The sequence below is a fragment of the Macaca nemestrina genome, chromosome X, assembly GCF_043159975.1.
Source record: "Macaca nemestrina isolate mMacNem1 chromosome X, mMacNem.hap1, whole genome shotgun sequence".
NCBI classification, from domain to species: domain Eukaryota; kingdom Metazoa; phylum Chordata; class Mammalia; order Primates; family Cercopithecidae; genus Macaca; species Macaca nemestrina.
In genome coordinates this window covers 144,090,310-144,113,375 of record NC_092145.1, presented here as the reverse complement: position 1 = coordinate 144,113,375, position 23,066 = coordinate 144,090,310, and the positions used below count along the sequence as shown (strand labels likewise).

Genomic DNA, 23,066 nt, shown 5'->3' with positions numbered 1-23,066 from the left:
CGCGTGCCACCATGCCTGGCTAATTTCTTTGTATTTTTAGTAGAGACGGGGTTTCACCGTGTTAGCCAGGATGATCTTGATCTCCTGACCTTGCGATCTACCTGCCTTGACCTCCCAAAGTGCTAATTACAGGCGTGAGCCACTGCGCCCAGCCGTGTGTAAAAATTTTTTAATGCACATACACATACCCCCAGTAAAGAATAATCATCAAAGAATTAACCTTGCCAACACTATCTAACAGTGGCACCTACTGGTAAAATCGCTTCCTATCCCAAAGTGTATCTTAGAAAAGAAAACCCATAGTTTTCCTGGCACAACCATTTCAGCTATTAGTCAGGAAATATGTTTATATTAAAGGCTCATAAGGAACCCTTCATTGGCATTAGGCCTTCTGAGCATAAGAGTTAAAAGTACCATCTGGCTGGTAAGTTATGGTTCATTATGGTTTGAGTTACAAGCTACAAAAAAAGAGTGGAGAATGCTTCTATGTGCTTCCGTGGGGTGATCTCCAGCATATAGTGTTAAGCGAAAAATGCAAGGCAGGACAAAACTGTGCAGAGTATGCTACCATTTCCCTAAGAAGGGCAGTGGATTACAAAGACATACAGCTTTACTTATATCTAAAAAATGGGAAAATAAACCAAGAAAAAAAGAATGAATGCTTGCCATAAGGGAAGGCAGTGAACAGGCTACAGGGGACAGAAATAGAACTAGATTTCTCTAAATCAGTGGTTCTCAACCAGGGCGATTCTGCTCCTGTCCCCAAGAGATATTTGACAATATCTGGAGGTACTTTTAGTGTCACAATTGGGCAGGGGTGAGGGAGTGATACTGGCACCTAGTGGGCAGAAGCTCCCACACACAACAAAGAATAATGTGTCCCCAAATGTCGATAGCACAGATTATATATAAGGAATTTATATCTAGAATATATAAAGAACCATTACAATTCAATAATTAAAAATACAAATATCCCAATTTTAAAATAGACAAAGGATGTGAATGGACATTTCTCCAGAGAAGACATACAAGTGGCCAATAAACACATGAAAAGATGCTCGACATCCTCAGCCATCAGGCAACTGCAAATCAAAGCCACAATGAGATACCACTTCACATCTACTAGGATGGCTATCATCAAAGAGACAGAAATAACAAATGTTCACAAGGATATGGACAAATTAGGACCATCATACATTGCTGGCAGGAAATTAAAATGTTGCAGCCACTTTGGAAAATAGTCCTGCAGTTCCTCAAAGGGTTAAACACAGAATTACCATATGACCCAGCAATTCCACTCCTGGTGAAATGAAAACATATGTCCACACAAAAACTTTCACATGAATGTTCACAGCAGCATTACTCACAACGCCAAAAAGTAGAAACATTGCAGATGTTCATCAATGGATAAATAAAATGTTGCATGTCCATATAATGAAATATTAATCAGCAATAAAAAGAAACAAAGTACTGATACATGTTACAACATAGACAGACCTTGAAAACATTATCCTAAGTAAAAGCAATCAGCCACAAAAGGCTACATATTGGATGATTCCATTTACATGAAATGATTCAAATAGGCAAATCTATAAAGACAGAAGGTAGACTAATGGTTGCCTGGGGCTGGTGGGGATAGGAGGTTTGGGGGTGTCAGCTAAGGTGTGTGGGATTTCTTTCTGGAGTAATGAAAATGGCCCAAAATTGCTTGTAATGAGAGTGGCACAGATCTGTGAATATGCTTTAAAAACATTGGATTATACAGTTTTTTTGTTTGTTTTTTGAGAAAAAGTCTCATTCTGTTGCCCAGGCTGGAGTGCAATGGCACAATCTCAGCTCACTGCAACCTACGCCTCCCGGGTTCAAGCAATTTTCCTGTCTCAGCCTCCCTAGCAGCTGGGATTACAGGCATGCACCACCACGCCCGGCTAATTTTTTATATTTTTAGTAGAGATGGTGCTTTAACTTGTTGGCCAGTCTAGTCTCGAACTCCTGCCCTCACCTCAAGTGATCGACCTGTCTAGGCCTCCCAAAGTGCTGGGATTGCAGGCGTGAGCCACCATGTCTGGCCAGATTATATAGTTTAAATGGCTAAATTTTGTGGTATATGAATTATATCTCAATAAAGCTGTTTAAAAAAAAAATCACGATTGTGAGGCGCGAGCTCCATTAGAAGGAGGTGCCCAGCAGCAGGCACACGATTGGGTGTGCATGGATGGCTGGCAAACAGCCTGACTGAAGGCCAACCATCATCTTGCAGTGCTCGCTCTGTTAGTGGTGAGCACAGAAACATGGGGCAGAGGGCAGAGGCAGGTAAAGAAAAGAGGTCAGGAAAGCCTTCCTCAGGTGAATAGGAAGTTGTTGGTAACTGAGTTGTTTTTTTTTTTTTTTTGAGACGGAGTCTCGCTCTGTCACCCAGGCTGGAGTGCAGTGGCCGGATCTCGGCTCACTGCAAGCTCCGCCTCCCATTCTCCTGCCTCAGCCTCCCGAGTAGCTGGGATTACAGGCACCCGCCACCTCGCCCGGCTAGGTTTTTTGTATTTTTGTAGTAGAGAAGGGGTTTCACCGTGTTAGCCAGGATGGTCTCAATCTCCTGACCTCGTGATCCGCCCGTCTCAGCCTCCCAAAGTGCTGGGATTACAGGCGTGAGCCACCACGCCCGGCCTGAGTTGTTGTTAATTAAATTCTTCGTTGGTTTCATTGAGATTCCAGGGGGAAAGGGATTTTAGGCAGGTGGACATCTCAGGTATGGGAAACCTCAGACTGCATCTGAAAACTAGTTCAGACTGTCCAAACGTAAAACTCAAAGCATGTAGCCTGGGCTACATAGTGAGACCTTGTCTCTACAAAAAAAATCAAAAAATGAGGTGGGAAGATTGTTTGACCCCAGGAGGTCTAGGATTCAGTGAGCTGCGATCATGCCACTGCATTCCAGCCTGTGTGACAGAGTGAGACCTTGCCTCAAAAAAACACAAAACAGAAAAAAACTCAAAGCCTGGGAGGAATCAGGATGCCATGGGATGAATCAGCAAAGCAGCAGGTGACAGAGCACAATGGCTTTGGGACCCAGCCCAGAATCCTGGACTGAATATGTTAAGAGAAAAGAAACTGATGGAAGATGAGGACTGGCAGCAGAATCACTGTCACTTTTGTTTTAGAAAGACAGATGACCACCAGTGTGGAAAATAGGCAGACTGGCGATGAGTCTGGAGACAGGACAGCTCATTTATTTATAGTAGATGTTATAAATTGTTGTCACAGTCAATTTAATCCTTTCCTAAACATTAAGCTTGAAAGCTGCGACAAAGAGAAATCAGTCCAGGATTATGACTGTCTTTAAAGCATAGCTGAGAAGATGGACTATCAAGAACAAAGGAATTTAATATAAGAATAATATAATTTAAAATGTTCTGGTGCTGTAAAGAAAAAATAATAGACCCCCCCTTTTTTTTGAGAGGGAGTCTCACTCTGTCACCCAGGCTGGAGTGCAGTGGCACGATCTCAGCTCACCGCAACCTCCACCTCCCAGGTTCCAGCGATTCTCCTGCCTTAGCCTCCCGAGTAGCTGAGATTACAGGCATCTGCCACCACATCCAGCTAATTTTTGCATTTTTAGTAGAGACCAGGGTTTCACCATGTTGACCAGGCTAGTCTCGAACTCCTAACCTCAAGTGATCCGCCTGCCTTGATCTCCCAAAGTGCTGGCATTACAGGCGTGAGCCACGGCGCCCAGCCAATAGCCCCTTATGAATTTAGGCAAGAGTCAGGACCCAAGTGACAATGACTGGACCCAGAAAGATAAACAAGCCACTTACCAGAGGAACTGAGGCATTTGGCCTAAATTCTGTGGAATCAGCATCTGAAGATTAAGAAAAGAGTTCAGTAATTCACCAATAATGCTGAAAAATATTTGAAGAGAGAAAATTTTTAAAATAAATGGTCATTAGCAAACCTCAAACTTACCTTTCAAGTTAAGGCAGTTTCTTGCAAACTCTATCACTGCTAGTTGCATCCCAAGACAAACTCCTATTTTAAAAAGCACATATGCAAAGCAAATGAACTCACTTTGTATTTGTTCATATTTTCTGTTCATTTGTTGGCTGCCTGTCTCCCCTATCTAGAATGCAGAGTCCCAGAGAGCAAGACTCTGCCTGTTTTGCTCCCTGCTGTCCCCTCAGAACAATCCCTGGCAGAGAGCAGGGCAGGGGCTTAGACTATCAAGAAGCCACCTAAGTCCCAAAGTTGACAAAGAAGGAACACAAGGTCAGAAAAGTGCAGAGTCAACCGGGCACAATGGCTCAAGCCTGTAATCTCAGCACTTTGGAAAGCCAAGGTGGGCAGATTACTTGAGGTCAGGAGTTCGAGACCAACCTGGCCAACATGGTGAAACCATGCCTCTACTAAAAATACAAAAATTAGCCAGGTGTGGTGGCATGCACCTGTAATCCCAGCTACTTGGGAGGCTGAGGCAGGAGAATCACTTGAGCCCAGGAGGCAGAGGTTGCAGTGAGCTGAGATCACACCACTGTACTCCAGCCTGGGTGAGAAAGAAGGAAGGAGAGAAAGAGAAGAAAAAGAGAAAGAGAGAGGCCGGGCGCGGTGGCTCAAGCCTGTAATCCCAGCACTTTGGGAGGCCAAGACGGGCGGATCACAAGGTCAGGAGATCGAGACCATCCTGGCTAACACGGCGAAACCCCGTCTCTACTAAAAACACAAAAAATTAGCCGGGCGAGGTGGCGGGCGCCTGTGGTCCCAGCTACTCGGGAGGCTGAGGCAGGAGAATGGCGTGAACCCGGGAGGCGGAGCTTGCAGTGAGCTGAGATCTGGCCACTGCACTCCAGCCTGGGCGACAGAGCGAGACTCCGTCTCAAAAAAAAAAAAAAAAAAAAAAAAAAAAAAAGAAAAAGAGAAAGAGAGGAAGGAGGGGCCGGGTGCAGTGGCTCACGCCTGTAATCCCAGCACTTTGGTTGGCCGAGGTGGGCGGATCACAAGATCAGGAGATCGAGACCATCCTGGCTAACACAGTGAAACCCTGCCTCTACTAAAAAAAAAAAAATACAAAAAAATTAGCCGGGCGTGGTGGTGGGCGCCTGTAGTCCCAGCTACTGGGGAGGCTGAGGCAGGGGAATGGCATGAACCCAGGAGGCAGAGCTTGCAGTGAGCAGAGATCGTGCTCTAGCCTGGACTCCAGCCTGGGCAACAGAGTGAGACTCTGTCTCAAAAAAAAAAAAAGAGAGAGAGAGAGAAGAAGGAGGGAAGGAATGAAGAAGGGAAGAGGGAGGGAGGGAGGGAAGGAAGGAAGGAAGGAAGGAAGGAAGGAAGGAAGGAAGGAAGGAAGGAAGGAAGGAAGGGGAAGAGGAAGGGGGAAAGAAAGAAAGAAAGAAAGAAAGAAAGAAAGAAAGAAAGAAAGAAAGAAAGAAAGAAAGAAAGAAAGAAAGAAAGAAAGAGAGAGAGAGAGAGAGAGAGAGAAGGAAGGAAGGAAGGAAGGAAGGAAGGAAGGAAGGAAGGAAGGAAGGAAGAAAGAAAGAAAGAAAGAAAGAAAGAAAGAAAGAAAGAAAGAAAGAAAGAAAGAAAGAAAGAAAGAAAGAGTCCCTGAGACCAATCTGCCACCTTCTAGATTTGTCCCTGAGTTGAGGCATCTCAGTGGGCTGCAGTGCCTGATTCCTTCAGAGAACATCTAACACCCCAACTCGGAGGGAGTTTCCTGGGCTAAGATTTCCCACTCCTTCTCATGGTGACTTCACAGCCACAAACACAGGATTGGCCAGAGGGTGAGCGCCTACAGGACGTCAGGCTGCTAACCTGCAGGACAGCCCCATAACCTTCACTGTAAGGAAAAGCAGCAGTGGGGGGTGGGGGGTGGAGACTCCACAGTGGGCTTGAGCATGGTGGGCAGCAGGGAAGGAGACACACAATGGGACTGAACAGAGTGCTCGGTGATGAAGACAGGCAGACCTGTGTCGCCCAAGCCTGTTGCCACAGGGATGCTCCCAGACCCAGCTCTGCCTTCACTGCAGTCCACCAATTCTCTCCACTAAACACATGCCAAAGAGCATCCCAGATGCTCCTCCGATAGATACATAAGAAGTACACAGGGGAAACAAAGAAGGGAGCAATCAATATATCAGGGACGCCAAAACAGAAGTCAATAAGCAGGAAACAGCTGAATGCTGGGGGGTGGGGGTGGCGGTGAGGGAGATTTCAGAAAGTTCCGTATGGCTGGGACATAAAGAGATGCTACGCTAGAGGAAAAGCTAAAGACCTGCAAACCATTCCATACCATTAAAATAGTCTGAGGAACATTACCCACATTTAGACAGAAACTTCAAAAGAAAACAATGGCTCCCAACGAGCTTAGACCAGTAAAAGGAAACAAGGTATCCAGGTAACTACTTCAGGCTTCTATTTTGAAAATGGATCCTAAGAGGAGACAGTCTAAGAAGCTAATCAAAGAGCAGGTAATGGGGGGAAATAAATGGTCTGCTGGCACTAAAAGTCTGTCCAATCGGCTCATAAACCCACCCAGCCGTCCACTGCACAGTGGGAAACACAGCCTCTCCACACTCCCCCTCCTGCCTGAGTCCCCAGCTACGGGGCTGCCTCTCCCTCGTCAAGGTCTCATTTCCTCTGGTTTCCCTGGTACAGAAGCCATACTTCACAATTTGAAAAAAAGCATTAAAAAGGCTCAACTCGGCCGGGCATAGTGGCTCAAGCCTGTAATCCCAGCACTTTGGGAGTCTGAAGCCGGCAGATCGCTTGAGCCCAGGAGTTTGAGACCAGCCTGGGCAACACAGCAAGACCCCATTTCTAAAACACACACACACACACACACACACACACACACACACACACACACAAATTAGCCAGGCACAGTGGTGTGCACCTGTAGTCCCAGCTACTCTGGAGAGTGAGGTGGGAATTGGAGAAGGTAAGCACAGTTGCAGATGGAGCCTCCTCCCAGCCTCTGCTACCCAGCCAGAATAGCAGCAAGTTCTCCTAGGGTGAGAAACATTTTCTGTAAACGGTCAGAGAGTAAAGATTCTAGCCTCTTTCAGATAGTAAATCTTCTAGGCTGTAGGGTCTGAAACTCTGACGTTGGACCACAAAAGCAGTCATAGACAATATATAAACAAATTGGTGTGGCTGTGTTCTAATAAAGCTTTATTTATAAAAACAGGCTGTGGGCCAAATTTAGAATATAGTTTGTTGACCCTATAGCAGACTATTTGGCACCTGAACTTTCAAATCCGAGTTCACACCTTTATGATAACAAACCTTTAGTGTTACCCCACCTAGGTGTCAAAAATCTAATAAACTCATAGTCAGGGTCAATAAACATGAGTTTTACCCAGAAAAGGAATCTTCTTTGTCCTTGCCCAAGAAATCGCCTGGAGTTTTCCCAATGTTCCTCTGATTCCGAAGCCTCCAGGCACAAGAATACCACTGAAATCAATACAAAATGAGGGTAAACTTGACTATCCATTATTTTTTTTTAACTAGTGTTTTCAGCCATTCATGCAATGCTTGCTCCAATCACTAGTGACTATGCTCAAGCTCTATTTTCAGAATCAATCATATGACTTCACACCCTGAACTTTTTTTCTGAAATCTTCCCAATGTTATGAAGAAATTGTGACAATTTCTCACAACTGACTTCAATATATATTGTATGATAAGTCTTTGTGGCATCAGAGCATACTAACTGGGAAACCCAATTCAATTAAGAATGGCACTGGGAAAAGAAACTGAATGAAAATAGGTTAAGGTTCTTTCAAAGCACTATTATAAAAATGTTAAGATCTCTTACATCATCAGAAAGAGTTAAATTGGAAAAATCAGCCTAAGATTTCAAATGCTAATTAAGTAGTGGTAAATGAAAATTTCTTGGCTAGAAGACTTTAGCGACCCAGGCAAACACAACAGCAACACAGTTCAACAGAAAACCCAGGAGGATCATGCTAACCTCATGATGCAATGCTGCCCCCAAGAGTTCTGTCAATTACTTGCAAAATAAAACCTAAAATCTAAGACATGTGGAAAAGAAAATATAATCAAGAGAGAAAGGGCTGCTCTGTCAATGGAGTAGCTATTCTTTATTTCTTTACTTTCCTAATAAACTTGCTTTCACTTTACTCTATGGACTCACCCTGAATTCTTTCTTTAGCGAGAGCCAAGAACCCTCTCTTGGGGTCTGGATTGGGACCCCTTTCTGGTAACATCTTTCTAGCAACCACAGAAGGAACAATACTGAGTACGTGGTGGGGTCCAGTTACATCTTTCTTTTCTTTTTTTTTTTTTTTTGAGACAGAGTCTTGCTCTTGTCACCCAGACTGGAGTGCAGTGGCGTGATCTCAGCCCTCTCCAACCTCCGCCTCCTGGGTTCCAGCAATTCTCCTGCCTCAGCCTCCCGAGTAGCTGGGATTACAGGCGCACACCACCACGCCCAGCTAATCTTTTGTATTTTAGTAGAGATGGGGTTTCACCATGTTACCCACGCTGGCCTCGAACTCCTAAGCTCAGGCAATCCGCCCACCTCAGCCTCCCAAAGTGCTGGGATTACAGGCATGAGCCACCATGCCCGGCCTCCAGTAACATCTTTCTAGCGAAACACGGAAGGAACAACACTGAAGAGACCCCGTACCCAAAGGAAAATCATCTGTGTGCACCAGTTGGCTGACTTTGGGTAAGTGGGGTGCATATACCCAGGTAAAGGATGGGATTGGGTTAGAGGCCCAACTTAGCGGAGTTAGAGTCTCTCCTAAGACAGAGAGGGTTAAAGGCTCCTCTCAATAAAAGGCAAGGATGCTTGACTGACCTTGGGTTCGAGGTACAACTTAGGAAGGTTAGAGTCCTTCCTAAGGTTTAGGGGGTTAGAGGCCACTCTCAGTAAAGTCCCTCTCTGCTAAGAATGGGTTTGGCACTATGGGATGTTAACTGCTATTCTCTTTGGATTAGTCTGCCTTGCACTCTTTGCTGATAGTTATGGGTGACAGAACTAGGCATGTACAGGACCATGGGACATGGGGAGCTTTTGCCTCCCCAAAAGGGGAAACTTGAGAGCTGATGAGACTCCTGGAAAAGATCCCTTCAGGACTGACAAGCAGCCACCTGAACTTTTCAGTGTCGCAGCAATGGGTGTGTCTTTCTCTGGACTCCCTGAGCGCTTTGCCTTCCCCAAAATGCCGCGGGCAATGCTTTTCTCCCTCTCTCTCCTTTCCTTTTCTTATCTTTTCTATTGCTCAAGACGACCATCTTGCCCAGAGACAAGTTGAAATTCCTGGTCAGAGGTTGGATTAATGATGATGGGGCCCAAGTGGGGACAAGTTTGAGCCTTGCCAGTAAGATACTGAGTGCTAGGGAGAGTGGCTAATGTCGTTTTGTCACACATATTTTGCTCTGGCCAGAACGGGAAAAGGTAATTTTCCTTTGTGTTGCAGCTTGGCCCCCAGGGCTGTGGTGCAGCCAGCCGGGTCACTAGGGCTGCTCAAGGAAAGGGAACCCAGAAGCCTAGCATACTGACAAAAGGCTAAGAATGTTTTACTAGTCAGACTTCTGGCTTCTCTCTGTGCAAATTGGTTGAACGAATGGTAAAAATCACTGTTTATCTCCTCTGTAAAGTTTTGATTAATGGTAAAAAGGATTTGTGAGGCTACTCTTAAGCTACAGTGAATCTGGTGTGCTTTGTGTGTCTTTCCGTATTGTTCTGTTATAACGAGGGGTACCTTAGGATAGGATGTGGGCCTAGGACCCCCGTAAGCCTGCTGTTCAAGCCATCCCAGCAAACTGGTCAATCACAAACTTTGCTGTAGGTCCCTGAAGAAAAACTGGATAAGGGTTCCCTCTCATCTTGTTTCATGTCCTTGGGAGCTTGACCTTGTAACCATGTGGCAGTACTTTCTCTTGGTCTCCACCATCACAGTGGCAACCTGGGTTCAGGGTTCAATTCCTAGTTTCGGGGATAAGCCTTTCTGATTGATATTTGGGTGCTTACAACTACTGGATCTTCTTTCTGTCTGTGCATTTATATGTATTATATGTGTGATGTAAAAAAAAAAAAAAAAGCTTTAATTGGTTTAAAAATAGTAAGGCTTAAATCAAGTGTTTTGTAAGAAAAGTAAAAATTGTAATGACTTTTAGTTCACATAACTTTAGTAATCTTTGGGTAATAAAAACAGCTTTAAAGATTATTGGGAAAATAAAGACATTTGGTCTAAATTAGGCAGGTCAGATTAGGTTTCCTCAATGCTTTAAGGTCATAAACTGCTTTGACTTTTGAAAATTGTTCAATTTACCTACTTTGGAGCATTAGATTCTAGATAAGGCCTGGGGACATGTTGAAAGTCATGCCCCCTAGCTATGCTAGAAAAGGTCAGACCTTATCTAGTGTCGTAGGCTCCATACCTAGTACATAATTAAAATTGCTTACTAACCAGATTTTTCACCAAAAGTAAAAGTTGCTGAGAGTTAACAGTGTAACCTGTAATTGAGACTACTGAAGAAACAGTTTTACATGCAAGTTGTAAAAGGAAAGTGAAATGTGTTTTTAGTAAAAGATTATAAGAAGGCATGGAAATGTGGATTTTTTTTTTTTTTTTTTTTGCCTAGATTAAAAGGTTAAAGGATTGTTTTTTGCTTTGTGTTTTTGTTTTCAGATGAAGTTTCACTCTTGTTGCCCAGGCTGGAGTGCAATGGTGCAATCTCGGCTCACTGCAACCTCCACCTCCTGGGTTCAAACGATTCTCCTGTCTCAGCCTACCAAGTAGTTGGGATTACAGGCATGCACCACCACACGTGGCTAATTTTGTATTTTTAGTAGAGACAGGGTTTCACCATGTTAGCCAGGCTGGTCTCGAACTCCTGACCTCAGGTGATCCACCCACCTCAGCCTCCCAAAGTGCTGGGATTACAGGCGTGAGCCACCGCATCCAGCTAACGGATTCTTTTAAGTTAGATAAGATAAAGCTGAAAGTTTGAGCAAGTTGTAGAAGGTTTGTGAAAGAGTAATCTTATAAAAGAAATTATGCGTGTGGACATTGGCTGAAGTTAAAGGTATATTCAGGTTTTCCATAAATTGAACATTGAAATGAAAGCACAACAGATTTCTCTTAGAGCACTGATCTGCTCTTTAACAAAAACTTGTAAAGGAGCCGGGCGTGGTGGTTCATGTCTGTAATCCCAGCACTTTGGGAGGCTGAGGTGGGTGAATCACTTGAGGTCAGGAGTTCGAGACCAGCCTGGCCAACATGGTGAAACCCCATCTCTACAAAAATACGAAAAAAATTAGTCAGGCATGATGGCAGGTGCCTGTAATCCCAGCTACTGGGGAGGCTGAGGCAGAATTGCTTGGACCCAGGAGGCGGAGGTTGCAGTGAACCAAGATCACACCACTACACTCTAGCCTGGGTGACAGAGCAAGAGACTGTGTCTCCAAAAAAAAAAAAAAAAAAAAAAAACTTGTAAAGGATTATAGAAGGTTTGTAAAAATCTTACCTTATGGTCAAACTAATTAAAATTGGATAGATTTATCTATAAGGTTTTATTAAAAATTGGGTTTGACATCAATTTAATGCACTAATACAATGGTGAAGTTTGGTATATTTGGTATAAAAATTATACAAAAAGCACTGTCAAATATGAAATGGTGTTTGGCTTTCTTTGGGCTGTATTTGTATAAACATGTTATTGGTATGTGTTCCAAAATTATGAGAAACTTCTATAATTCTAATATGACTTAGTGTATGTTATTAATAATTATCATTGTTATGTAAAATTGTTGTAAGCCACAGATGTAACAAATTCCTAGTCAATTGTGGCTTTAAGAGTGGCTTCCCTAAAACATTTTGTCACCCACAGACAATTGTATTGTTTTGGTACTCTTCAGAAGGTAGTTAATAATCAACTATAGAACTCTAACAGGTGTTCTTCAATGCAGGTTTCTGATCACTTTGGAGATTGTGACAGCAGAATAGAGGAAAATCTTTCAGGACTCTCATGGAGAGCTGAAATATTCATGACTATCAAGTAGAACAGGAGTTAGCTCCATGGAATGAACTAATAAAAAATTAATATTTTTTACTTTGCTTAAAATGTTGCTGATCCTTTTTGTTTTATTTTTCAGAGTCAAGAAAACTGTTCTTTTGAGCTATATGCAGCTTATAACAATTGAGTAAAGTATACTCCTGTGAACAAAATTTGGAGCATATTTGTTTCTTTCTACTTGATTTGTCCAGAATTTGGAAACTATTTGTGATTATTCTTAACTTATGGCAATATAGTTATTTGCATAAGTGCAATAAGAATCTTTTTTATTTTGCAACAGGACACAATTGGAGGGAGAAACTGGTTATATTACCAAGGCTTTGACTGGAATGGTGTGCTTTCCTGTAAAGAATCAAACTTGAATTATAAAGCCAATACAAGCCCCTTGGGAAAACTGGCCTCATACCTTGTCTACACAGTCCCTGTACAGGGTTTCTGACCTGTGGTAACTAAAGAATGTCACTTTCTGACAGGTCCAGGAGCCTCAAGTTATCTTGGGACCTCAAAAGGAGAGGAATTTACCCAATTCATAGGTATTTGAGGGTACAAACCCATGGCTGGGCTTAGCTTTTAAAAAGGTCTTATCTGATATCCCTTATGGAATAAGGTTCCATCAAAGCCAATTTTAAAAGCCCATGTGAAAAATAATTATTCTTGCTGCACTTTATAGAAATAATCAGGCCAAGTATAATAAAGCAAACTGTTCTTACCATGATTTGTCTTTAGTAAAAATGGGAAACTGGAGAGAGAAAAAATTATGTTCCAAGAACTATGGTCTACCTGTTATTATTACAGATTCTAGATGCATTGGTTGTTTTTGAAGTTTTTTTCTGCAATTTAGACTGACCCTGCTTATTCCTGTGAGACAATCAGTGATCTGTGACTGCAGCTCAGAAAAAAACAAGAGCAGGGCTGGGCGTGGTGGCTCACGCCTGTAATTCCAGCACTTTGGGAGGCCAAGGCGGGTGGATAACAAGGTCAAGAGTTCAAGACCAGCCTGGCCAACATGGTGAAACCCATCTTTACTAAGAATACAAAAATTAGCCAGGAATGGTAGCGTATGCCTGTAATCCCAGCTACTCGGGAGGCTGAGGCAGAAGAATTGCTTGAACCTGGGAGGCGGAGGTTGCAGTGAGCCGAGATCATGCCACTGCACTCCAGCGTGGGAGACAGAGCAAGACTCCATCTCGGGAAAAAAAAAAAAAGAGGGATGGGTAATGTAAAAATTGGGATCAGTGTTCTAATTCTAATTCTAATTCTAATTGGGATCAGTATTCTAATTCTGGGCATGTACTGAAATCAGCTAGCAACCGCATATCAGTTTGGTTCCAATAGTTGCCCAGTTCACGGAAAGCCTTCTAATTTAGTTTACTTGGGGTAATTTTTTGCTTTACTGTTGTGGAATATATTGCTATTGTACTCTTTGTGTAGGAATGCAGAATAAGCTTACTCAATGTTTTCTTAAATTAAACATTTATTAATCTTCCAGATATCACCTTTTGTTGGAACTCAGAGTTGTGAATGGCCCTCACCATCTGACGCTTTCTGACTGACCTCTTCTCTACCCCAAATACAAGAAACTCTAATAGTTAGGGAGGAATGTCATTGCCCCTATTCAACACGAAGAAGTTACAGAAGATGGAGCTTTGTCCCTCTGCAACCCTTAGTAATAAGAGTTCTCTTATAAAAGGGAGAGGGGTAATGTTGAACCAGAGCAACTCCATCTTGAATAGCGGCTGGGTAGAATAAGGCTGAGACCTACTGGGCTGCATTCGCAGATAGTTAGGCATTCTAAGTCACAGGATGAGATAGGAGGTCAGCAAAAGATACAGGTCATAAACACTTCATTGATAAAACAGGTTGCAGTAAAGAAGCCGGCCAAAACCCACCAAAACCAAGATGGCAATGAGAGTGACCTCTGGTCATCCTCACTGCTACACTCCCACCAGTGCCATGACAGTTTACAAATGCCATGGCAACATCAGGAAGTTACCCTATAAGGTCTAAAAGGGGGAGGCATGTATAATCCATCCCTTGTTTAGCATATAATCAAGAAATAACCACAAAAGGGGCAACCAGTAGCCCTCAGGGCTGCTCTGCTTGTGGAGTAGCCATTCTTTCATTCCTTTACTTTCCTAATAAACTTGCTTTCACTTTTTAAAAAGAGAGAGAGAAAAAAAAGCTGTCATTCTTATACTTTAACTTTGTATACATAAGATTTATCTCTGCATCTTTCAGGAGAATCAACACATTTTCCCTCCAGTACAGTATCCCCATCCTCCCCAAATAAAACCATTTCTATGCACATGCCACCAGCATTAACATGGCACACTTCCAATCAATGCATATGATGGTGGCACAACCACCTGCAAAGACCACAAGTACTCCAAACTACCTTCCAAAATGCATGAAAGTTAGCAATTAGGGTAGACTGAATCATTACAGAAAAAGTACAATGGTCCTGTCCTAACTGGTGTGCATGGGCCCTGGTACTCACTCAGCTTTGCATAGCTTCTGCCAAGCTTCGTGAAATTTCACAGGGTCCTCGGTTTCAGTGATCTTCTCCAGATCAATGGAGTCTATGTACTAAAAAACATCCAACAGATAAAAGGAGTATTTAAGAAAAATAAACACTCAAAAATACTACAGCCATCTAATACTATGACACATTATTCAATAATTACTTATTATGCAAACACTGTACTGGGCACTAGGGATAGAAAACATAGTCTCTGTTTTGTGGCTCTTATCATCTTTCAGAAAGATTACAAAACCAGATAAATGGGCATCCACACTATACTATGATAATGGCTATGACAGACAAAGAAGAGAATGATGCAGAAGTAACTAGGGGTTAACTGCGTGGGGTGGCACGTGCCTGTAGCCCCAGCTACTTGGGAAGCTGAGGCGGAAGGATCCTTTGAGCCTGGGAGGTCCAGGCTGCAATGATCCCCGATCGTGACACTGCATTCCAGCCTGAGTGACAGAGTGAGACCCTGTCTCAAAAAAAAAAAAAAGCAACTGGGAGATCACTAGAACTGGACACTGGAGGAAAGACAGGAAGGATCGACATCAAGGAAGAGCTCTGAGGAGGTAATGTTCAAGAAGCCAGCCGAGAGGAGAGCAGAAGCAAGATAAGCATGTGTGTGATGGGACACAGCAGGGAAGGCATGCAGGAGACAAACAGAGGAGAGGAGAAGGGTATGAAATCTCCAGCAGGCCAGGTGCATTGGCTTACGCCTGTAATCCCAGCACTTTGGGAGGCTGAGGCGGGCGGATCATCTGAAGTTAGGAATTCAAGACCAGCCTGGCCAACATGGCAAAATCCCGTCTCCACTAAAAACATAAAAATTAGCTAGGCGTGGTGGTGGGTGCCTGTAATCTCAGATACTCGGGAGGCTGAAGCAGGAGAATCACATGAACCCAGGAGGCAGAGGTTGCAGTGAGCTTAGATTGTGTCACTGCACTCAAGCCTGGGCAACAGAGCGAGACTCCATCTCAAAAAATAAAAAGAAATCTCCAGCAAAGGAGCCACTTATATGAAACCTCAGAGGAAAAAGACAGAAAGTGGTAGCCACTCTGGGACCCTCAAAAAAGGCCCCACCCAGCGAGAGGACAGACCTGATTAGTTGGAGGAAGGCAAGGGACGAGGCTGAGAAGCCATGACACAGAGTTGACACTTGAAGGCACTTGCAATGGTTTGAATGTCTGTGATCCCCCAAAATTCCTATGTTGAAATCCCAGCTCCCAAAGAAATGGTATTAGGAGGTGGGTGGGGTCTTTGAGAGATGATTAGGTCAAGAGGGCAGAGCACATAGGAATAGGATTAGTACACCTATAAAAGAGGCCCCAAAGACCTCCCTCACCCGTTCTGCCACATGGGGATATAACCAGAGGTTGGCCCTCTGCACCCAGAAGAGGGCCCTCACCAGAGCCCGGTTACATGCTGGCACCCTAATCTTGGACTTTCAGCCTCTAGAATTGTGAGAGAGAAATGGCAGTTGTTTGTAAGCCACCTGATCTATGGTACTTTGTTACAGCAGCCTGAACAGACTGAGACACCACTGAAAGATCTTAAGTAAAGGGATGACAGGAACAAAGAGAACCGAGAAAGATTTTACAAAGATCACTCTGGTAGAGTGTGGCAAAGACAGGGAAGACTGGCAGCTGGAAACCAGCCTGGAAGCTGCTGCAGCTGCAGCAAACCAGGAGAGAGAGACAGATGCAGCTCAAACTTAGAAGGAAGATGACAAGGCAACAATTCAAATAGTACTTAGGAGAAGCTAATGTCAATGAATCCTATCAGATGAAGCATCATGTGCACCAATTCCTATGTATATAACAGCCCCTCTCTATCTATATTAGTTTAGTATTTCTTCTGTAAAAATGACTATCTGGCCAAGCGCAGTGGCTCACGTCTATAATCCCAGCACTTTGGGAGGCCAAAGCAGGTGGATCACTTAAGGCCAGGAGTTCAAGACCAGCCTGGCCAACATGGCGAAACCCTGTCTCTACTGAAAATACAAAAATTAGGTGTGGTGGCGGGCACCTGTAATCCCAGCTACTCGGGAGGCTAAGGCACAAGAATTGCTTGAACCCAGGAGGCGGAGGTTGCAGTGAGCCAAAATCGCACCACTGCACTCCAACCTGGGAAACAGGGCGAGACCCTGTCTCAGAAAAGAAAAAAGAAAAGAAAAGAAAAAAAGACTATCCAAATAAACTTTAAGATACAAATTTTTAAAGGCTTTATAAAATGTATATGTCATGGCAATTTTTCTATTGCTGTTTTCTTTTTTTATATAACGGGGCAGGCAACTTGGAGGAGTGGGAGGAATGGGAAGTAAACTATTCCTTAGAAAGCCAAAAATAAAAAGTGATTAGGGGCCGGGCATGGTGGCTCATGCCTGTAATCCTAGCACTTTAGGAGGCCAAGGCAGGAGGAATTGTTTGAGGAGTTCAAGACCAGCCTGGGCAACATAGCGAGACCCCATCTCTACAAAAATTAAAAAACAGGCCAGGCACGATGGCTCACGCCTGTAATCCCAACACTTTGGGAGGCCAAGGCAGGTGGATCACCTGAGGTCGGGAGTTCCAGACCAGCCTAGCCAACATGAAGAAACCCTGTCTCTACTAAAAATACAAAAATTAGCCGGGCATGGTGGCGCACACCTGTAATCCCAGCTACTCAGGTGGCTGAGGCAGGAGAATCACTTGAACCCAGGAGGCAGAGGTTGCGGTGAGCCAAGATTGTGCCACCGCACTCCAGCCTGGGCAACAAAAGCAAAACTCCGTCTTAAAAAAAATTAATTAATTAATTAAAAAATAATAAAATAAAATAAAAATTTTTTTTTTTTTTTTTTTTTTTTTTTTTTGAGATGGAGTCTCGCTCTGCCGCCCAGGCTAGAGTGCAGTGGCCGGATCTCAGCTCACTGCAAGCTCCGCCTCCCGGGTTTACGCCATTCTCCTGCCTCAGCCTCCCGAGTAGCTGGGACTACAGGTGCCCGCCACCTCGCCCGGCTAGTTTTTTGTATTTTTTTTAGTAGAGACGGGGTTTCACCGTGTTAGCCAGGATGGTCTCGATCTCCTGACCTCGTGATCCGCCCGTCTCGGCCTCCCAAAGTGCTGGGATTACAGGCTTGAGCCACCGCACCCGGCCTAAAATAAAAATTTTTTTTTTTTTTTTTTTTTTTTGAGACGGAGTCTCGCGCTGTCACCCAGGCTGGAGTGCAGTGGCTGGATCTCAGCTCACTGCAAGCTCCACCTCCCGGGTTCACGCCATTCTCCTGCCTCAGCCTCCCGAGTAGCTGGGACTACAGGCGTCCGCCACCTCGCCCGGCTAGTTTTTTGTATTTTTTTTTTTAGTAGAGACGGGGTTTCACCATGTTAACCAGGATGGTCTCGATCTCCTGACCTCGTGATCCGCCCGTCTCGGCCTCCCAAAGTGCTGGGATTACAGGCTTGAGCCACCGCGCCCGGCCTAAAATAAAAAATTTTTAAACTGATTAGGAAAGGAGGCTAAAAAGAAGAGAGAGAAACAGCAGGTAGGTCTCCTAAGCTGGTGTCAAAGTGGAAGTCATTAAATTTCTTTAACATATAAATGGATCTTTTTACTCATCATACAAAATTTTTGCCATTTAAGTCAAGATGATAAGGCTTGCTTACACAATGATATACTCATATTGAATATAATTAAATATAAATGTGAGATAGATATATAAACATACGTATCCAACTGGTAACAAGTGGGATATCAGGGAGGAGGAATCTGCTTTCTGCATTTTAGACTTATGCTTTATTTTGTTTTGCTTTGTTTTTTGGAGACAGGGTCTCAATCTGTCACCCAGGCTGGAGCGCAGTGGTGCAATTATAGCTCACTGCAGTATCAAACTCCTGGGCTCAAGCAATCTTCCTGCCTCAGCCTCCCAATTAGCTGAGACTACAGGTGCATGCCATCACACCTGGCTAACTTTCAAGATTTTATAGAGATGAGGTCTCCCATTGTTGCCCAGGCTGGTCTTCAACTCCTGGGCTCAAGCAACCTACCTGGCTCAGCCTCTCGAAGGGCTGGGATTACAGGTGTGAACTACTTCACCTGGCTTATGCTTTGTTTAAATGTTTTACTCTAAACATGTACTACTTCCGTTCTTATATGGAAGAATATACTCAAGCTATATAAGATAACTACACCTCTGTTATTCCACAATACTGAGTTTCCAAAACAAATAATCACTGTTTGCTAGCTATCATTCTTCCAAGTTAGAGAGGGGAATATAGTATTTTTAAAATCTAGATTCCATTCCAATGCTAAAGGAAAAAAATATCCTATTATTTTCTTGTTAGCCAATTACGATGTACTTGAAGGAGCATGACAAGCATGCTCATTCATCTGAATGTGCAAAGCCTAATTTCAGAAATGTGCCTTAAACCTACATGTAGAAAACAGTTTACACAGGCCAAGCGCAGTGGCTCATGCCAGTAATCCCAGCACTTTGAGAGGCCAAGACGGGCAGATCACCTGAGATCAGGAGTTCGAGACCAGCTGGCCAACGTGGTGAAACCCCGTCTCTATTAAAAATACAAAAATCAGCTGGGCATGGTGGTGGAAGCCTGTAATCCCAGATACTCAGGAGGCTGAGACACAAGAATTGCTTGAACAGTGAAGACAGAGGTTGCAGTGGGCCAAGATCGTGCCACTGCACTCCAGCCTGGGCGGCAGAGGGAGACTCTGTCTCAAAAAAGGAAAAAAGAAAACCGTTTACACAGCAAGCCTAGCTGCTGCCCTTGGAAAGGCTTGCTACAAGATTGAGCCTTGACTGGCTTCTGGAAACTCTGACTTTGGGAGGGTTCTCATCATTCCAAGAACTGATAGGAGAAGCTCCCTTCTGGGAGGCTGGCATTTTGGGAAGTGTTAAGCAAAGGGTGCGTATGTGACCAGCCCCCAGTAAAAACCTTGGGCTTCAAGTCTTCAACGAGCTTCCTTAGTAGATGGCAGTTTGCATGTGTTATCACAACTCACTGGACTCTACCAGGGGAGGGCGCTTAGAAGCTTGCGCCTCGTTACCCCCAGACTTCACCCTGCACGACTTTTCCCTGGCTGCTTTTGCTTTGCATTGTCTGGCTATAATAAATCTTAGCTATGAGTATAACTATATGCTGAGTCCTGTGAGTTCTTCTGGTGAATCATAGGTCCTGGAGGTGATCTCAGGGACCCTTTAACAAAACTTGCCCCTCTGGAACATGTGCTATTGGCATGAATTACTGAGATAGCCAAAAGACCAGGCCAGGACTCACCATCAGATTCAACTTGTGGTTGATGGCCAGGGCTGAGTGTTCCAGGGCTTTGAACACAGAGGCGTAGCAGTCTCTGAGCTTGGTGTATTTGCCAACCAGGGCTATGGAGCATATTTTCTGTAACCTTTCATACCTGGGAAAGAAAACAAACTCAAAGGTTATATGCACGTAACAACATCACAGACAGAACAATGGCAGCTGCTGCTCTTATTCCAAGGCACTTTTTAAAACCTTAGGAGCAGCTGTAGTCCCAGCTACTCAAGAGGCTGAAGCGAGAGAATCACTTAAGCCCAAGAGTTTGAGACCAGGCTGGGCAACATAGTTAGACCCCATCTCTACAAAAAATACAAAAATTAGCCAGGCGTGGCGGGGCATGCCTATAGTCCCAGCTACTCAGGAGGCTGAGGTTGGAGGATCACTTGAGCCCAGGAGGTCAAGGCTGCAGTGAGCTATGATCACACCACTGCACTCCAGCCTGGGTGACACAGTGAGACACTGTCTCAAAAAACAAAAAAGAAATCCCAACGTTGGCTTACATAAGCAGGTACAGATAAAAGTTCAAGTATATCAGAGAAAAAGTTAAAAGCATTAAAAGTAAAAATTGAAAAGCTATCCCAATCTCATAAATACGAGCTGTTCTTACATTGGTTAATAAGGTGACATTGTATAAGAAAATGCATTCTGCGTGTCAATAGAAAACATTCCAATATTAACTTTGTAAGGTGACATTGTGTAAGAAAATGCATTCGAAGTGTCTACATTTAAAATGGTTACATTCCCAGCTGACCCACAAAAGTCTGGTTATTCATGGCATGCCTGAAGAATGGTGCTAAGAGAACGATTTAAAATATTACTAGCCATTTAGATCATTTTTATGAGAAAAATTCCATTCTACAGAAGACACTCAATCACATTTTACCATTAGAGACACAATTTTTAGTGTTGCTTTTGTCAGGAAATCTGTTCAAAGAACATGAAAAATATCTGGTCTGGTATTAGGTACGTGGAAATGTCATCTTGGGGCTGAAGATGTTTTAGGGCTTTGAAGCAAACCCTTCCCCAAACACCTTAGAAAAATGTTACCATGATGACGAATATCAACATCTGCAAAGAGTGGCCGGGCACGGTGGCCCACACCTGTAATCCCAGCACTCTGAGAGGCCGAGGCAGGTGGATCATCTGAGGTCAGGAGTTCGAGACCAGCCTGGCCAATATGGTGAAACCCCGTCTCTACTAAAAATACAAAAATACAAAAATTAGCTGGGCATGGTGGTACTCACCTGTAATCCCAGCTACTCAGGAGGCTGAGGCAGGAGAATTGCTTGAACCCGGGAGGCGGAGGTTGCAGTGAGCCGAGATCATGCCACTGCCCTCCAGCCTGGGCCACAGAGCGAGACTCTATCTCCAAAAAAAAAAAAAAAAAAAAACACACACACACACACATCTGTAAAGAGTACGAGAGAAACTTGATCACAAACAGGCTGTGTGCAAGAAAAATGCACAAGAAGCTAAGAAGTCAAAAGTGACAGGGAAGGTAACTTTCTAGAAAGGTGACTAAAATAGCTGAGACAAGACTGCTAACCCTTGAACTCACTACTTCATTTTATGTTGTTCTGGAGGTTCCATAGCTGTCTGTACCTCACACCACCTCTCCATACAGTATGCAGGTAACAGGCCATGTGTGGTGGCTCACGCCTGTAATCCCAACACTTTGGGAGGCCAAGGCGGCTGGATCACTTGAGATCAGGAGTTCCAGACCAGTCTGGCCAACATGGTGAAACTCTGTCTCTACTAAAAATACAAAAATTAGCCTGGCATGGTGGTGCATGCCTGTCGTGGTGCATGCCTCCAGCTACTCAGGAGACTGAGGAAGGAGAATCACTTGAACCCAGGAGGCGGAGGTTGCAGTGAGCTGAGATACGCCACTGCACTCCAGCCTGGGCAACAGAGCCAGACTTCGTCTCCAAAAAAAAAACAGGATGCAGGTAACAGAAAGCAGGATGACAGCACACCAAGTAGCAGAGATGATGTCAGAGGCAGGCAGGCACAGCCACATTTGAGCATAGCAGATTTGGCTTCACCCTCTTCTCCCTCCTCCATAGACGGAAGAGACAACATCAGCTGTGCCTCCGGAAGGAAGCAGCACTGGGGTCAGTATCACAGGTTCCGCCTTCGACTCACTCACGGCTGGTCTTCCCAGGGGAGGAGTCACTGGGCAGCAGGTGGTACAGGTGAGTCCACTGGGTCACACCTACCAGGGAGCTCTCATTCCCCCTTGGACCTATACTTCCGAGAGCAACCAAGTGTCTCCCTCATGTGCCCCACTCAGCCATCAGCCATCACCGAATGTGAGGCAGGCATCTGATACTACTTCAAGCTGCTGTGGGAGGGGGAGGGGAGTCCTCTTTGCAGGGCCGCCCCCAACAGTCGGGTCTCAAGAGAGATGAAGAGGGCTGGGCACAGTGGCTCATGCCTGTAATCCCAGCACTTTGGGAGGCCAAGGCAGGTGAATCATGAGGTCAGGAGATCAACACCATCCTGGCTAACACGGTGAAACTCCGTCTCTACTAAAAAAAATACCAAAAAAAAAAAATTAGCCGGGCATGGTGGCGGGCGCCTGTAGTCCCAGTTACTTGGGAGGCTGAGGCAGGAGAATGGCATGAATCCGGGAGGTGGAGCTTGCAGTGAGCCAAGATCACGCCACTGCACTCCAGCCTGGGCGACACAGCAGAAGGATCACTTGAGCCCCAGAAGTTCGAGGTTGCATTAAGCCATGGTTGCACCACTGCACTCCAGCCTGGGTGACAGAGTGAGACTGCGTCTCAAAAAAAAAAAAAACAGAAATAAAAGATGGAGGACAAGATTCGAGTGATGCGGCCACAAGCCAAGAAACACCACTGATTGTTGGCAGCCACCAGAAGCCAGGAGAAGGGGTGTGGCAGAGATTCTCCTGCAGAGTCTCCAGAAGGAACCAACCCTGTGAATGCATTGATTTTGCACTTCTGACCTCCAGGACTGTGAGAGAATAAATTCCTGTGTTGTTTTTTTAAGCTACCCAGTTTGTGGTCATTGTTATGGCAGCCCCCAGGAGGCTAATACAAAGACCAAACATTTTGCTTTAAAAAGCACAGAAGCGCCAGGCACATGGCTCATGCCTGTAATCCCAACACTTTAGGAGGCTGAGGCAGGAAGATCACTTGAGCAAGATGGCAAAACCCCGTCTCTACTAAAAATAC

General features: G+C 44.5%; 1 protein-coding gene across 3 annotated transcripts in view; it reads right to left on the bottom strand.

The window, feature by feature from the left end:
• LOC105478168 (CTP synthase 2) overlaps positions 1 to 23,066 on the bottom strand; it is a 124,300-nt gene that overhangs the window by 73,135 nt on the left and 28,099 nt on the right. For all 3 annotated transcript variants that reach the window (XM_071088859.1, XM_071088858.1, XM_071088860.1), the window contains exons 9-13: positions 19,831 to 19,963; positions 14,537 to 14,625; positions 7,349 to 7,443; positions 3,964 to 4,026; positions 3,816 to 3,859 (exon numbers count right to left, since the gene is read on the bottom strand). In XM_071088859.1, coding sequence (XP_070944960.1) covers positions 3,816 to 3,859; positions 3,964 to 4,026; positions 7,349 to 7,443; positions 14,537 to 14,625; positions 19,831 to 19,963 — 424 coding nt within the window. The remainder of the gene's footprint in view (positions 1 to 3,815; positions 3,860 to 3,963; positions 4,027 to 7,348; positions 7,444 to 14,536; positions 14,626 to 19,830; positions 19,964 to 23,066) is intronic.